Here is a 15,352-nt window from a genome sequence, read left to right on the forward strand (position 1 = left end):
TCACGGTATTACTGCTTCTGTTGCATCGACGCGCAAACTGTTCATGTTCCACAGGGGGAAAAAAAACAAACAAACTCTGATGCCAAATTTAGTGGTATTTTTCTCCCCATAATGCCGCAGGGGTTTGACGTCCGCGTGGGCTTAAATGTGCACAATTGGACATGCAGAAGTCAATAACCTGTGGCATCATGGGAAAATGCTAGCTTTTTTAGTATTTAGCCTGTTTTACCACAACATTAGAATGAGTTTGAATGACGGTTAAAAATGTTTTATTCCACATTGGCAGTTGATAGCCTTTGAATTGCACGCTAGCACCGGCATTAATCGCAATCACAAGAGAAGGATTTTACAGCAGCTAAAATGTGATCGGCGATTGTTCTGCTTGAACAGGCGGCCAGGACCTAATTAAAACAAATCGTGATCAAATTTGATTCATTTCATTTTCAAGAGAGATATGCCCACAACCAAAACACACATTTCATTCTTTGAATGCATTTCAATTGGTTGAATGATATTGCCGCAATGAATTGCGATAATGAGCGGACGTGTTTCTATCAGCAAAACAGTGCGAACGTTTTGTTCTCGATTGTGTCTAAAATTAACAAGCGGCTGCGGTTTTATTAGTGACAATAACCAGCGAAGCTGGTTATATATGTCGGCATGAACAACAATTGCTGAACATTCCAATTGAGTAAAATTCATGTGTGTGTATATATGAATGTATGTGTGTGTATATATATATATATACAAGAAATTCATTCCATCTTGGAAAAAAAAGTGTTTTAAAAAAATGTCACGTGTTTAATAGCACACAGCCATAATCAAAAGCACATTTTGTACTTTGACTGAATCTGTCGAGCTTTTGCGGCGCAATTAAAAGTGATATGGTTGATATTGGCGGCAAGTGATAAGTGCCAATAAAAGGAAAAGGGTTGTACAGTAGTTATTTATAAAACTTTTTTTTTTTTTTTAAATATCATCAAACAGTGTGTCAACAAACAAAAACAAGAAAGAAAAACAATCGGCTTCAAATATTTTGGGACATAATTTTAGCAGCTGACGCACACTCATTGACATCATTAAGTTAACAGAAAATAACATTTTCATCAGCCAGGTGATGTGGGAAAAAAAATGCTTGAGAAAGCGATAGAATGTGGAGAAGGAATGGTGGCCAAAAGTATTGGGACACCAATTACAAGTAGAAGTGGAAAGAAAATGCGGACAATGGTCATGGGACACGTCCGGGGCGTGAAAAACAAAACAAAACAATGTGGACAAAAGTGTTTGGACACCCACAGGAAATGGAAACGGTGAAGAAAATATTTGGAAATCTACCATAAACTGGACAAACGCTTTGGGAATGCCGACAGGCCGTTTGGAGATGAACAGGAAGTGAAAAGAAATTGCGGTGAAAGTTTTTGGGACAACTAGGTGAAAAAAAAAAAGTGTATTTCGGACAAAAGTATTGGGACACCTGCAGGAAGTGAAATAAGTGTGCAAAAAGTATTGGTACACACATCGGAGGTGATGAACAGTGATGAATTTGTATTTATAATATTGAGAAACGTTTTGGGAGAGTGCCAGGACATTTGACAAAAGTATTGGGACACAAACAAGGCATCCGACAAGCGATTGAGGAGTTTGGATCAAAACATTGGGACTACAGAAAAGGAAAAATTGAAGGAAACGTGGACTTGGTGGACCAGATTGATTGATTGATTCACAGATCGAGAAAAGCCGGGTCCCAATTTTTACCGCCTTTTCTTTTATTTCCTTTGCCCAGACCGTCTGCCATGCAAACACTTTTGTTTCTTTTCAACCTTTTTGCTTGAGGAGCTGCAAGAAGGGAACGAAAATACAACAGCAGAAAAGGGAAAAAGTTCCGGAGATGAAATGTAGAGATGCACCTTGAAGTCATTGAAACTTTCCTCATTAAAACGCTCGGCGTCTGCTTGACAAACAGCTGCCGCGCCGTCGATCAGGTTGGCTTCGCTCCACTGCAACGCGTCTTCATTACGTCCATGAGCACCCGGGACGTCGCGCTCGTTGCCGTCAAAAGGAACTTCTTCCGAAAACAAGCGACGCCGATGCGAGAACAGACGCCAGAGGCCTCCTTTGGAGACGCTTCAAAGCTTCAAAAGCTCTCGGAGGACTTTTAGTGAGCTGTCGCAAGCTCGCAGTGGGTGGGAGAAACATGAAATAAAAATGACCAAAAAAAAAAAAGCCAGCTTTTGAGGAAATAAAGACATTTCACGGACGCATTTTGGATTTCCCGCCACATGTTGGCAACCTTGATGGGATTAATAATTCAGTCGGACAAGAACAGAGCGACAATTGAATGTCTTTTATCAGCCTCGCTCGACCTCCGCCAAGGCAAAAAAAAAAGTGGAGTGTCATATTTTGTTCATGGTTACGATCACGTCAGGATTTTCATCTTTTTTTTCTTTAACAGTAGTTCATTTGATTTTCATTTCATATAGATGAAAAAAAAAAGTTAAAAAATGGAGAAAATTAATAGCACAACCAAAATGAATCTCACATTTTGTTCTTTGATTGCATTGGAATCCGCTGAATGGTTATCGCAATCGTCGACCAAACACATTTTTCTTTGCACGCTCTTTTCCACACATCACACGATCTGACATTTAATCTGAATCCAAAAATTTGGGGGAAAAAAAAAAAGAACAGCACACATGCCCATAACGGAACACAGATTTTCTTGTTTTTGTTGAAATTTGTCAAGCAGGATCACAATAAATTTCTCGATGCGCACCTTTATCCAGATCCGTTTTCCTTTTGCATCTTTTTCACAAAACGACTTTGCGATTACCTGTTTCTTGTTGCTTTGGCGTGTACCTTACAGCCTGTGATACTCGCATACTTGAGAACATGCTGGAATCACCCGGATCATGTTATTCGCCAGGCTCCATGGCAAAAACTGAATAATCATTTCAGAAGTCATCTCAAAGTTTGTACAAAGACACAAAGTCACCATTGACATTGTTGAATATTTACAGGTGTGTACAACGATTACACGTGTGACCCAGCATGTCTTATTGTGCTGTCAAGTTCTGCCATACGCGCTCCATAGCCGCGTTTTTTTTTTTTTTTAAATGAAGTATTCCTTTGGGTTTTGCCCTGAGGTATTCTGGGAGTCCGTCTGGTGTTCAAAGTCCTGACTTACATCCCGCTGCCCGCTTTTCACTTCCTGGTTCCGGTACGTCTCCTCCCGCCGATACAGGAACTTGGCTGCCACGGCCAGACCGGCCACCGTCACGAAGATGATCACCGCGATCACGCCTGCCAGGAAAAGGCACCAATATATTCAATTACGAAACGTAATCGCCAGAAAACAGTCTCTAAATCTGTTAATACTTGTATTTCATATGAAAGAATTTTGGTGGCAGACTGTTCAACCGGTTCGCACTGCGTAGGTTTTCTCCGGATACTCCGGTTTCCTCCCACATTCCAAAAACATGCATGGCATGTGTGGGACTCAGCTTTTGATGTAAAGTTTGTCCAGCAAAGAATAATAATAATCCATCCATCCATTTTCCGAACCGCTTGATCCTCACTAGGGTCGCGGGGGGTGCTGGAGCCCATCCCAGCCGTCTTCGGGCAGTAGGCGGGGGACACCCTGAATCAGTTGCCAGCCAATCGCAGGGCACACAGAGACGAACAACCATCCACGCCCACACTCACACCTAGGGACAATTTAGAGCGTCCAATCAACCTGCCATGCACGTTTTTGGAATGTGGGAGGAAACCGGAGCACCCGGAGAAAACCCACGCAGGCCCGGGGAGAACATGCAAACTCCACACAGGGAGGCCGGAGCTGGAATCGAACCCGGTACCTCTGCACTGTGAAGCCGACGTGCTAACCACTGGACTACCGGGCCGCCTGAATAATAATAATTTATATAATAATAAATCATCTTCGAGACGAAATAATAAGTAAAAAAAAAAAATGATAAAAGGTTGGAACATGACAATATGCCTTGTAGTCTGTCTAAGGTGAAAGAAGCTGGATTTAACAACGGCACCAATTTGCCGGTCAAGTTTGAAATCACTGTCCAGTTTGAGACTGTTGACTTAAGATAAGGAGACGGGAGATTTGAAGTACAAATTATGCCCCCGGGTAAAGTGTACAAGGCCGTGAGGTAGCGGGAAGAGCGTTCGTCCCATTGCTCACTGGTTCAAATCCCGCTCGGTACCTTTTTGTTTTATTTATTTATTTTTGTACCATGTTTACAATTCCTTGCAGCCAATCGCGAGTTGCAAAACACGCCGTTTAATTTTAAGGATTTATAGAATAATTAACAGTTATCCAGTTGAACAATGTCGGTGTAGTTTGCGACGAATCCGAAGACAGGAAACACAAAATAATGGACTGACATTGCCCTGAATAATACAGCTGGATTCCAGAGCCAAAGTACGTAATGAATGCAAATGTTTATATTCACGTTTTATGTGTCATTATGTAACAACTATTTTTAAAATCTCAAATAACTCATCTTTGTGCTCATGTTGTGTACAGACATTGGACTGGATTGAAGAGTGCGTCAAAGAGTAAATTGTGTACTACTTTGAAAGAAAAAAATGTCTTCTCCAACAAATTCAAAATTTAACTACCCGGTACTTGTTATCTGTTACACAAAAAAAATGGTGTTCTGTGACCTTGTTATGGTTGACAGTGTATGAAATGTTGTAGAATACTGGACCGAATAAGTGCGAGACAAAGATTCCAGTTGCAAACATGCGAGGGGGAATGTCTCATCACATATAGCAGATGGCCATGTTTTTCTTTCTAGGCATTTTACCTTTCATACAGAGCATTGACTGAATTATGAAATGCCAGTATTCAACAGGTCCCATTCATTCTGCATTGCAACAAGTGACGATAAAGGCATAATAGGGCAACCGTGTGAAGAAAGAAAAGAACCCCCCCCCGAAAATAACTTCATGGAAATCTTATAGTGGCCTTCGGGACAGATTTGCTTTTACATTCCAGTGAAAATGTTTTTGATACCTCCAATGAGTGCCGAGTCTGTCCGCATGGCATTGACTAAAGGCTGGCCGGAACTGGACGGGTCTAGAGCAGAGGAATAGACAAGAAGAAGAGGAAGAGAAAGGAGATGAGAAGAGAAGGAGGAAAAGTTGGGGCAAAGCAGACTGCCACTTAACGCAGATGTCTGACAAGGCAAAAAGCAACCAGGTGGAAAGTAAACAGATTAATTAGACAGATCATAGCGGCGCAAGCGCAACACTCAGCACAGCGGAAATACCTACACAGTGATCTCAAACCATCCCTTCATCCATTCAAACATCCTATGTTCACGTATCCAAGTCAGATCTTGTACTGTACTAGCACTCTTCAGTATTAAATTTTATATGAAATATTCAGTATTAAAAAGCCATTAAATACAAACTAAAGTGGAATTTTCAACACCATGATGGAAAAAGACATATTTTTGCAAATCAGAGATGCAAATAAACTTTTCGAAATGAATTTTCTGTGCTGATCCTGGATGTGCCATTGTTTTTTTTTCTTTTTTTTTCTCGAGCACATCAGGTTTTTGTAATACCACTATGATAATACCTTCTTGCTTGGCTCTCGACGAAGGCGGACGCTTTTGCTTTCTGCGCTGTCCCCCACCCCACCCCCACCCTTCCCTGCTCGCCACTCAGTCCTTGTGCTGTCTTTTGTCTGACTTTTCCTAGCCTCCTGTCGTATTTTCATCCTAAAAACAAACATGGAATTGGTTGGCTGGTCTCTCGATGCCATCGACAACATTTTCTCGATGAGAAGAGCAGGCAGTGGGGAGCCTACTTGCCCCTCGGGGACTTTTGCTGCTGGGTACACCCTAGATCCTTGGAGGAAGCGGAGAATGGTGTGCCTGTCAACACTGTCCGTTGAGGATTTGGACGACATCTACATTTTCGGCCTTCCGATAACAGGTATGCTGCTGTTTGGTGTGAGCAGTTTCCTGATCTATCGAAAATTCAACCGACGGCAGCGGCTCTATTGGACGAGGCTGCCGGTCTAAGGATGGCATAACGCGGATGTCCAACACTCAGACTCAGACTGTGCTCAACCACAAACTGTTGCGGGTTTGGAGCGTCACAGCGGGATGGACAACAACTTGGAGAAAACTGGAATCCGTGTTCAATTACTGACTGAAATCATGGATTTGGCTGATCGACGCCACTAAAGAGACATTAGCCACGGACTCAAGGCTGTCTTAAATTCTTGGGCAGCCTGCTACCAAAACAACATCTGCTATCTCGACCTTCCCCTGATGAAAATATGCACGGAAGCTAGTCCCCCACCATCACCCCCTCCCTCATACATTCCCTTGATTCACCGTCTTCATTGTTTATGTCTTGTGACCTGTTGTAACTGTCATATGCTTGTGCAGGAGGTTTTTTTTTTTGCCTCACTCAAATTATCCTCAAAATGAGGGTAGTTCGAGCGTGGGTTTTTTTCTCCCTCTCTCCCTCCCCTGTGGTTTCTTTCTGACCTTCGGGTTGAGTGAACGCTGGCGCGTTTTGGCTGCCGCTGCTCAACCCGTATTGTTTTGTGTTTTTTGTTATTGTAAAGTGTCCTTGGGTGTCTTGAAAGGCGCTTATAAATAAAATGTATTATTATTATGACTATTAACAATAATAAATAACAACAAATATATGTAATATTACTGATTAGTAATACTTATGAAGTAAGGCTTAGGTTCAGCAATAGATGGATGTTTTTCTGAATTGACGTAATGACAAGTTGCTGATGGTATCGTGGTACACTCGCTTGATTTGTATGCGGGCAGCATGGAATCAGTTCCCACTCAGTGACGGTGTGGATGTGGGCGTGAATGTTGATTTGTCTCCATATGTGCTCTGCGACTGACTGGCGACCGATTCAGGGTGTAGTCTGCCTTCTGCCCAAAGGATGGAATAAGTTCCAGCAACTCCCCGTGACCCTCTTCAGGAGAAGCGGTGTTGAAAATGGATGGATGACATAACTATAAACCTCAAGGCATGGTGATAAAATCCCTACCGCGCCAGCTTTTATGTCAGACTGACAAAAATAAATAAATCAATAAACCTAAAAAAAAAAGACACGCTAGGAACCAATTTAAGACTTTTTGAAATCTGTGACAAAAAATACACGAGTAGATACATAAAGCTATCTCTGATTAAAACTTGCTCTTGACCAGTGTAAGTGATCAAACATTCTGTTAGCATTAGCATGATTAGCAAGTAGCGGAAAAGTCTCTCACCTGACAGGTGCGGTGTGTTGTGCGCGGCATAAGGACTGGACGCGGCCGGTGAACCGCAGTTGGAGCGGACCAGCGGGCCGCTGATGTGCACGGTTCCGCCATGCGGACGGAGCAGCGCCTCCTTGAGGGGGCTGACGGAATTGAAGCGAACCACTGACAGACAACCACTGAAGCCCAGCGAGGACAAGCGGACCAGATTTGGATCCACTTCTTCCGACTCTGTGACATATGAGGGGACAGAAACTAGCTGACTTATGACAGCTTTTGTTGTCATGACTTCATTCGTGCTTTAATTCCTTGTCACAGCACAACTTGTTGTTATTGCTACTCTTGTGACTGTCTTTTTTTTCCTCATCACTTTTTATCCTTTTATTATAACTTTTCCGAAAAACATTTTGAAGATTTTCCATTACACCTTTTTCTTGTAATCTACAACTTTTTAAAAATGTTTACGATGACAATTTTCTTGTGTTCATATGACACGGAAATGCACAAACGAGCACATTTTGCAGCCATTAGTACTACTTATTTTCGACAGAATATTTTGCAAATGTCGGTTGGCAACTGGGCAGGTGTTCACTGCACCCCCTTCATCATCATGACTGTGTGGGATTGACACATGTGGCCTAAAAGCTCCAAACCGTCCATCATGGCTCTGCCACCCACCGTGTTTGTGCCTCCATTTGTGGCCCTGATGGATGGCGGGGTTGGCTAGACGCGACAGAAAATCCACTTTCTCGTCGCCTTTCTTCGATGACGATTTGACAACAGCAGCTAAAACACTAGCGGAAAGCACACCGACACCCTCGGACGAGTCGGCGTTAACATTAGACCTGAACAGGTCACTTATTTGACTGACAGGCTTTTTGTCTCTGAGGCATAAGGACAGAGCCAGCATTTTTCACCCTGTGCCTTAATGGAACTCACCAAAATAGGACATGACCATGTTCCAAGAGAGCTTCTGGATGACTGTTGCAGTTTCTCACATTCAAATAACCACTGTTGAGTGTACGTGATTCATTTTTGGTAGGAATCGTACAAAATATATAAGACAAGTTTGTCTTTGAAGGAGCCCGAATATGACCAATATTTGTCTAGATGTGTGTTTTCTGGCACGGGTTCTTTTTTGGTGGATCTACCCATGTTTTCATGTCAACCAAACTTCATGCCGCTTGGTTAAACCGGTTTTGGGGGCTGAATTTCCCACTTTTATTTCGGTACACTCACCCTGCACTTTGCCGAGCAACAGTGACCTGATGCCATTGAATTCGCCGTCAGATGTCAAATTGAAGTCTTCTCTGGTACTTTGGTCAATCTGAATAAGGGAAACACAATATGGCTTGATGTTAACGGCGAAGAAAGTTATTTTGTGGATTAGCAGTTAGCGACTTGAGGATGATTACCCCTTGCTGTGTTCTGAGAGAGCTAGGTAATACGTTGCTCCCAGCAGTCGATCATGGGAGTAGGAAAACGCGCCTCAACAGAATTAGAAACTCGTATGAAAAGCATTCAAAGTTCTCCACTGGAGGTGATTTTAATGAGGGCAAAAGTGAGGAGAAAGCCAGTTTTGTCATCAAAAGGTTAAAGCTTTGATTCCATGTGACAGCAAAGATTCGGAGAAACTTTTTAATACTGTTTGACTTGCGTCAAATATCACTTGACTGCTTTTATAACTTCGAGGCTTTTGCTAACTTACAACTTCAGCTAGTTGAGGGGAGGGGGGCGTTTTGGTCGTGTTCTAACCATGTGGATTTGACTCCCTAAAATACTCGCTTTCAATCACAATGGTTGACTTTCCCTTGCCTTTTCTTGCAAGGCTTCTTGAGATTTTTTTGTGGGTCCACTCATCATAAATATGCCTACTAAATGTCATGTTGCCAAGTGACTCTGGCTTGAGGGGCTACATTTTCAAAAATGCATGAGATGTTTCATAAAGTGTAGTGTAACATAGGTAACCTGCACACATCCGACAACTCCACAGCTCTGTTTTAGCATTCGGCTTTAACATGATAGTGTTTGACAAGTCAAAAAAAAAACAAACATCTCCAGCTCTTCTTTTTAGAATTCTGCAGAAGACCTTTGCCGAGTGAACCATGATTCCCTTACATCTTGTCAGACAGACGGTGAACCTTTAACTCTGGGCAACCCCAGGCAGCCTGGAGCAGACTCCCCTGCTCGCAAGTCCGACACCGTTTGTCGAGCTAAAGCCTTCAATCCTGGCAGAAATCTTTTAAGTTCCTTCTTCAAATAGGCAAGCCAGCCAGCCGGCAAGGAAGCTAGTCGGCCCCTGGAGCTCCTTTCATGTCAAGCAGGCGATTTAAGAGTTTCCTCGAAAAAAGTAGCACTGAATGGGGGAAATGGGCACGCGCTAACAAACTTTTGCATCCAAAACGTTACTCATGGCGCCATTTCTTGAATTAAGCGATGCATGATCGTTTCAGTTTGTATAAGCACTTGAAATAATTGTGTTAGCAATGATGCTAATGCTAACACAACACGACACCTCCCACACAAACTCCTATAGCCAGCTCGACGGGGTTTTCATACAAGCGCTGTCTTATCATTTAAAGTCTGAACATTGTGTTTACATAACCAATTTAAAAAAAGCTCAAATGAACAATTATACAGTTTTTTTAACCTTTTTGAATAAAATGTAAATATAATTACTTAAAAATATATTTGCGATTAGATTGCATAACTATCAATAACAGTTATGAGCTTTATTTCATTATTAAGATGAAAAGCTTTACAAATGCAATTTTACATTTCAATATTTGTCTGACTTCCATTTGAATCGCACGCCTGGGTTCTTGAGGCTTATTCATGCCTCTTGGTAAGATTTTCACTAAGTTTTATGTAAGTGGGCACTCGTTTTTAAACTAAGTAATGAGCTACAGGGCGAGCTTTGGGAAATGTATTGATTTTTTGGCATATTCCATTTGTTTGTTTGGCGTTACCTGCAGAGACACGGCATCCATCACTCTGCTAACGACCACCGTATGCAGACGACCGTCAGCTAAACCCTTGGCTTGGCTCCTCAACACTTCAGCTTCCTTGTTGCCGTGAAGTTTGTAGTGCACTTCCAGCTTATCTGCGGGTGCGCACACACGCACACACACACACACCCACACACACACAACCTTTTCTCATTTCTTATCTTATGAATATTACCAAGTTGCATCTTTCATCCGTGTGTTGACTGTCAATGAGGAGCTTTGCGTCTTAAAGAGGATAAATCCTCATTGCCTATCAATAACAGTAATTAATTTTGCTAATATTACACCGGCGTTAAGAGGAGACGTTCTGAGGCCTTTGAGGCAGCACGGGGATAAAACACATTGTCCTTCACACGAGCTATTTAGAGCCGCTTTCGAACCAGCTAATTAATCCCGTAAAGAACCGCGCTGGGCGGGAGGTTATTTTTATAACAGCAAATGGAGGAAACAATACACCACCCAAAGAACCCCGCCAAGATTTTAATAGCTTTTTTAGCATGTAATGTTAGCATTTAGAGCTATTTTAGTTGCATTTCATTGCACTCATCTCTAAAAAAGACAAATGGGAATCGCACCCATTTGAGTGAGGACCTTTGCCAAGGTTGAAATGTGAGCAATTAACTCATTCAGTACCAGCCAATTCTTGACCAAGTCTGAAAAGATGTTTAAAAACGTCTTTGGGAGTGAATAAGTTAATGGACACCTCATTTTATTCTGTTAGCTTATGTTGCTAATGTCGTTGCACACCGTGCTGCAGCATCTCAGAATACAAAAGAGGAGATGTTTAGGGTTAACCTTGTAGCGGCCCTATAACAACACTCGACAAAGTTACGTGAGAGTTTATTGTGACCTTCCATTAAAAAGCGCTGGTCATGTCTCACTAACGACATCGGTGGACTTTCCCTCCTCCCAGCCGAGGCTAAAAAGCTAATAACGGGCACAGCTGGAGCGATTAAAAAGGCAACAGAGGCTGACAGGATGACTGCGGCCGCAGGAGGAAGCGACTGACATTGCTTGATAGGATTGCTGCAGCAAAAGAAGAAGCGGGAAGGCGGGGGGTCAACATCATGTGAAGGCGATGGGCTTGGTCAACAAGATAAGACGGGATGCAGTGAAGATGAGCGCCTGAGAAGAAAATGAAAGGTGAGGAATCCAGGATGAATTCTTGGGGTGGGGGGTTGCTTTTTGTTATTTTTTTTGCAAATCATCATCAAGCTTTGATGCCATGCTCTAACCACATTTTTGGCATAGGCAAAAAGAAAAAGCTTGACAATTTAGCATTGCCTAGTTGTCATGCATTTAGTCTGTTTAAATACAAGCCTTGGAATGTGTCCAATGTGGTCTCAATGGTTTCAAACAATATTGGCTGCCTTCCCATTCAATTTTAGGCATGGTTCCTTGAGACCTTTTTTGTGCGTCCAGTCGACATATGCACCCAGTTATGGGCTAATTGGAGAAACAGGTGTCAGGGGCAGTTTTTTCCCGCCTAACTTTCCAGGTGGTGCTGTAGAGTGAGAAATGGCTGTTTTAAACCAAAATGGACAACGTCAACTTCACTTTCATGCGTGGGTTAATGCTTTTTTTTTTTCCATGCATTCTGGCGTCATGAATTCCACCAAGATTCGGTTTGATCTGCAAAGCAGGTGTTGCGGGCTACTTTTTCTCATTTTCAAGGGGTGCTACTGAATAATAGATGGCTGCTTCACTTTAAACTAAAATGGCCAGATTCATAATCAATTTCGGGCTTTAGTCCTTGAAACTTTTTCATGTGTTCCGTCATGATTGACATATCCACCAAATTTTGTGATAATGGATGAAACTGGATAATTAAAAAAAAAAACTGCCTCACCATGCTTGTTGATGAGCAGTGCCAGGTACTCTCGCTGGTATGACGATACGAAGAGCAGCAGTGCAGGACTCTGGCTGGTTCGGAAGCTCAGTGACACGTTTTCCGCTCTCAGGCTCAGGTCGGACAAGATGGAGGATGGTAGCTTGGCGCTGACATTCCCGCTGCCTCGCTCAGAGGCCTCCATCTGGAAGGCGTAGTGGACAGATGTTGTCGGCTTGAAGATAGCCGACAGCTCTGGGGAAAGGACGCGGGTTTAGTGTTGGCCATCTCAGTGCAGTGTTTCATGCAGTTGATCATAATGTACTGTTGAGCTAACTAGAAACTTGAGTAGAATTAATTGGAACAGTCTTTAAATGGTTCAGGTGCTACTTGAAGGAAAGGTGTTATTTTGTGACCCTTGAAAGTTTTGAGTCTGATCGAATGGCAATGACATCTGGGGTGCCTCAAGGGTCAGTCGTTGGACCCTTGTTGTTCAGTCTGTATATGTTACCCTTGGGTCAAATGTTTCAGCACACCAATGTTGGCTATCATGGCTATGCAGCTATGCTGTCCCCAAATGACAGCAGTTCAATTATCGTGTCGTGTCACTGTCTGAAGCAAATTAAACCACTCTCACCTGAATGACAGAATACTCCGTCATAGGCCGACTGGTCACAGTCGCAGTGAAATCCGTTGTTCCGCTCCATGCAGCGTCCATGGTTGCGACAGAGCGCACCATAGCTATCGCAGTGACCTGGGCAGCCTGGCCGGACGCCGGGCGTGATGCGCGCCCTCTCTTCCAGGTCCAGGGTGGCGCCGTTGAGCTGCAAGGAGCGGATGCAACCACGGAAACCCTTCTGGCGTGACGCTGTCCCCCCTACACATGCATGTTATCATTATTAGATTATTTTGACAAATGTTTGGTTTTTTGGATTCTCTTTTGGGGAATTTATTATGAATTATTTATATATATTCTTTCAAATTAACTCATGACCTTGCACAGCTGGGATTTATGGTAAATTATTTCAACCATCGCAAGTTTTTGCAGATTTACAGTACCGGTACTCTTATTTGAATCATTTACTTTCAACTGATGCAACTTTCAGAGGAATTATTTGAATATCATTCTAACCTGTGGAGCATTAGGGGAATGTACGGTCGGAAATGCACCACTCCTGCTGCACCAAACCTTTCCCACTCTCATGTAATCTCTGGGATCAAGGGTGGCTGTGAATAATGATGCTTCATATCCTCTTCGGAAAACAAATCCACCCGAGTGTTCAGGTAAACTCGTTTAGCACAGTACTGGCCCAAAATCACTATTTCTTGCCGCTTCCTGATGCAATCTGCTCACTTGTTTGCTGGCTTGTTGACAGACATGAAGTGACGTCTTGTGCTGAGATTTGCACAACAATAAAAATTAAACGATGGATTTAGCGCTCTGAATATGGACAAATAGCATTAGCGTTGAAGCAGTGATAAAGAGACCCGTGGTTGTATTGATGAAATTTTGTCGCAACTTGTTAATGGCTAATTACATGACTGACTGATTAATGACCCCCGTGGTTTAGGTTGTTCAATTAATGATTATTTTAAGAGCCTCCCAAGAATGAATCACATCGGGAAGTTTATTAGCATGCCGTGCTGACTGGAGCATTTTTCTTATTTGTTCTGTGGTTAGGGAGATAATGGAGCTAAGTTAACCAACACAAGGGCTAAAATCTAATGCCGTGTTTACACCCAGGGGTTCTGTTGAGTATGGCACAGTAGACATATGCACGCATTCCCATTGCTTAGTGCATATTAATTTTTTACAGCCGAACAAAGACATAGTCGGGAGCTAATAAAGCTAAACTATTGAACGTCCACATTAAACACTAATGACTTTTTGTGAAGGAACAAAGACATGGCAGGTAGCTAAAGAATCTAAGCAAATGGCCAGGAGTTACAGAAGCTACGCTAATAACCGCATGCATCAAAACCTGAATTCTAATTTCCACTCAGGGGTTTAGATCAGGTCGGTTCGGCATAGTATGCACCTTTGGGTATTTTCATCAGAAAGGGTACACTCATGGTAAAAGTGCATGCATTAAGCAAGAAAGACACAGTCAAGAATCAAGAGCTAATGAAGCTAAGCTAGCAAACGTACGGACTACACACTTATACTTTGTGGCTCCGTTTGGTTCGGTAGGCATTTTGGTGCCTTTTTTTCTCCGAAGGGTATACTAATGTGTTTTTTGTTATTGTAAAGTGTCCTTGGGTGTCTTGAAAGGCGCTTATAAATAAAATGTATTATTATTATATTATTATAATATATTTTAGTTGCACACACACACACTGCTCACCAATGAAGAGCTGGCTGTTGAGCTGCAGGTGAATGTGTCCATCGATGGGCGCCTGGCGGGTGGCGGCGGGCATGGCGTCCAATCTCAGCGATGCCTCTTTCACATTGCGCTCTATGCGAACCCGATGCCAGCGCTCATCGTTCAGTGGGGAGCTTGAGTCCACGCCAACCTCTAGTGGACCGTTGCCAACATCATAGGAGAACAGAACGCGGGTGGGAGCTGGTTGGGAACAACGTGGAAACCATTTACTTTGTGAGTAAATCAGTATTTGGGTCTTCGATAAACATGCAATTTTTTGGGGTCACAGTCGTTAGAGGCTAAAAAAACTGAAAAAGACCCCTTCATTGATTGTTTTGGAAAATACCCACTTTCACTTCATTTCAGATTAAATGTTATGTTAAGTTCATCAAAAAGTTCAACGATGACAAAATCACGAATGGTAGTATTGGAATCGAATACGGTAAACTGTCTTCGATAAACTTTATGGATCAAAACTTGTTTCTGGAAAAAATGTGAACAGTTTTTGTGACTTTTATGAACCTAACATTTTTTTAAATTGCCTTCAATATTTACAGTTAAGAATGTTGTGCTCACGGCCCGGTGGTCCAGTGGTTAGTGCGTCGATCTCATAGTGCAGAGGTACTCGGTTCAATTCGGCTCCGACCTTCCTGTGTGGAGTTTGCATGTTCTCCACGGGCCTGTGTGGGTTTTCTCCAGTTACTCCGGTTGTGAAATTATATATATACAGTATATTTTTTCTTTTTTTCTCCCCCCCCAATTTTGCTGCTGTAGACTGCAAATTTTCCCAGTGTGGGACAAATAAAGCTTATCTTATATACATACTATATCTATCTATCTATCTATCTATCTATCTATCTATCTATCTATCTATCTATCTATCTATCTATCTAT

General features: G+C 42.5%; 1 protein-coding gene across 2 annotated transcripts in view; it reads right to left on the reverse strand.

Moving 5' to 3' along the window:
* Positions 1 to 932: 932 nt before the first annotated feature.
* Positions 933 to 15,352, reverse strand: part of LOC147194588 (contactin-associated protein-like 4) — a 51,406-nt gene continuing 36,986 nt past the window's right edge. The window contains exons 17-24 of one of the 2 annotated variants that reach the window (XM_086129562.1): positions 14,441 to 14,659; positions 12,733 to 12,972; positions 12,117 to 12,350; positions 10,229 to 10,362; positions 8,499 to 8,586; positions 7,272 to 7,490; positions 5,030 to 5,092; positions 933 to 3,300 (exon numbers count right to left, since the gene is read on the reverse strand). In XM_086129562.1, coding sequence (XP_085985688.1) covers positions 3,110 to 3,300; positions 5,030 to 5,092; positions 7,272 to 7,490; positions 8,499 to 8,586; positions 10,229 to 10,362; positions 12,117 to 12,350; positions 12,733 to 12,972; positions 14,441 to 14,659 — 1,388 coding nt within the window. In that variant the 3' untranslated portion in view covers positions 933 to 3,109. Of the gene's footprint in view, positions 3,301 to 5,029; positions 5,093 to 7,271; positions 7,491 to 8,498; positions 8,587 to 10,228; positions 11,294 to 12,116; positions 12,351 to 12,732; positions 12,973 to 14,440; positions 14,660 to 15,352 lie in introns of those variants that run through there. The other variant, XM_086129563.1, reaches the window with a different exon arrangement.

Source organism: Hippocampus guttulatus, chromosome 14, assembly GCF_054856545.1.
Source record: "Hippocampus guttulatus isolate MCC_2025c chromosome 14, RoL_Hgut_1.0, whole genome shotgun sequence".
Taxonomy (NCBI): domain Eukaryota; kingdom Metazoa; phylum Chordata; class Actinopteri; order Syngnathiformes; family Syngnathidae; genus Hippocampus; species Hippocampus guttulatus.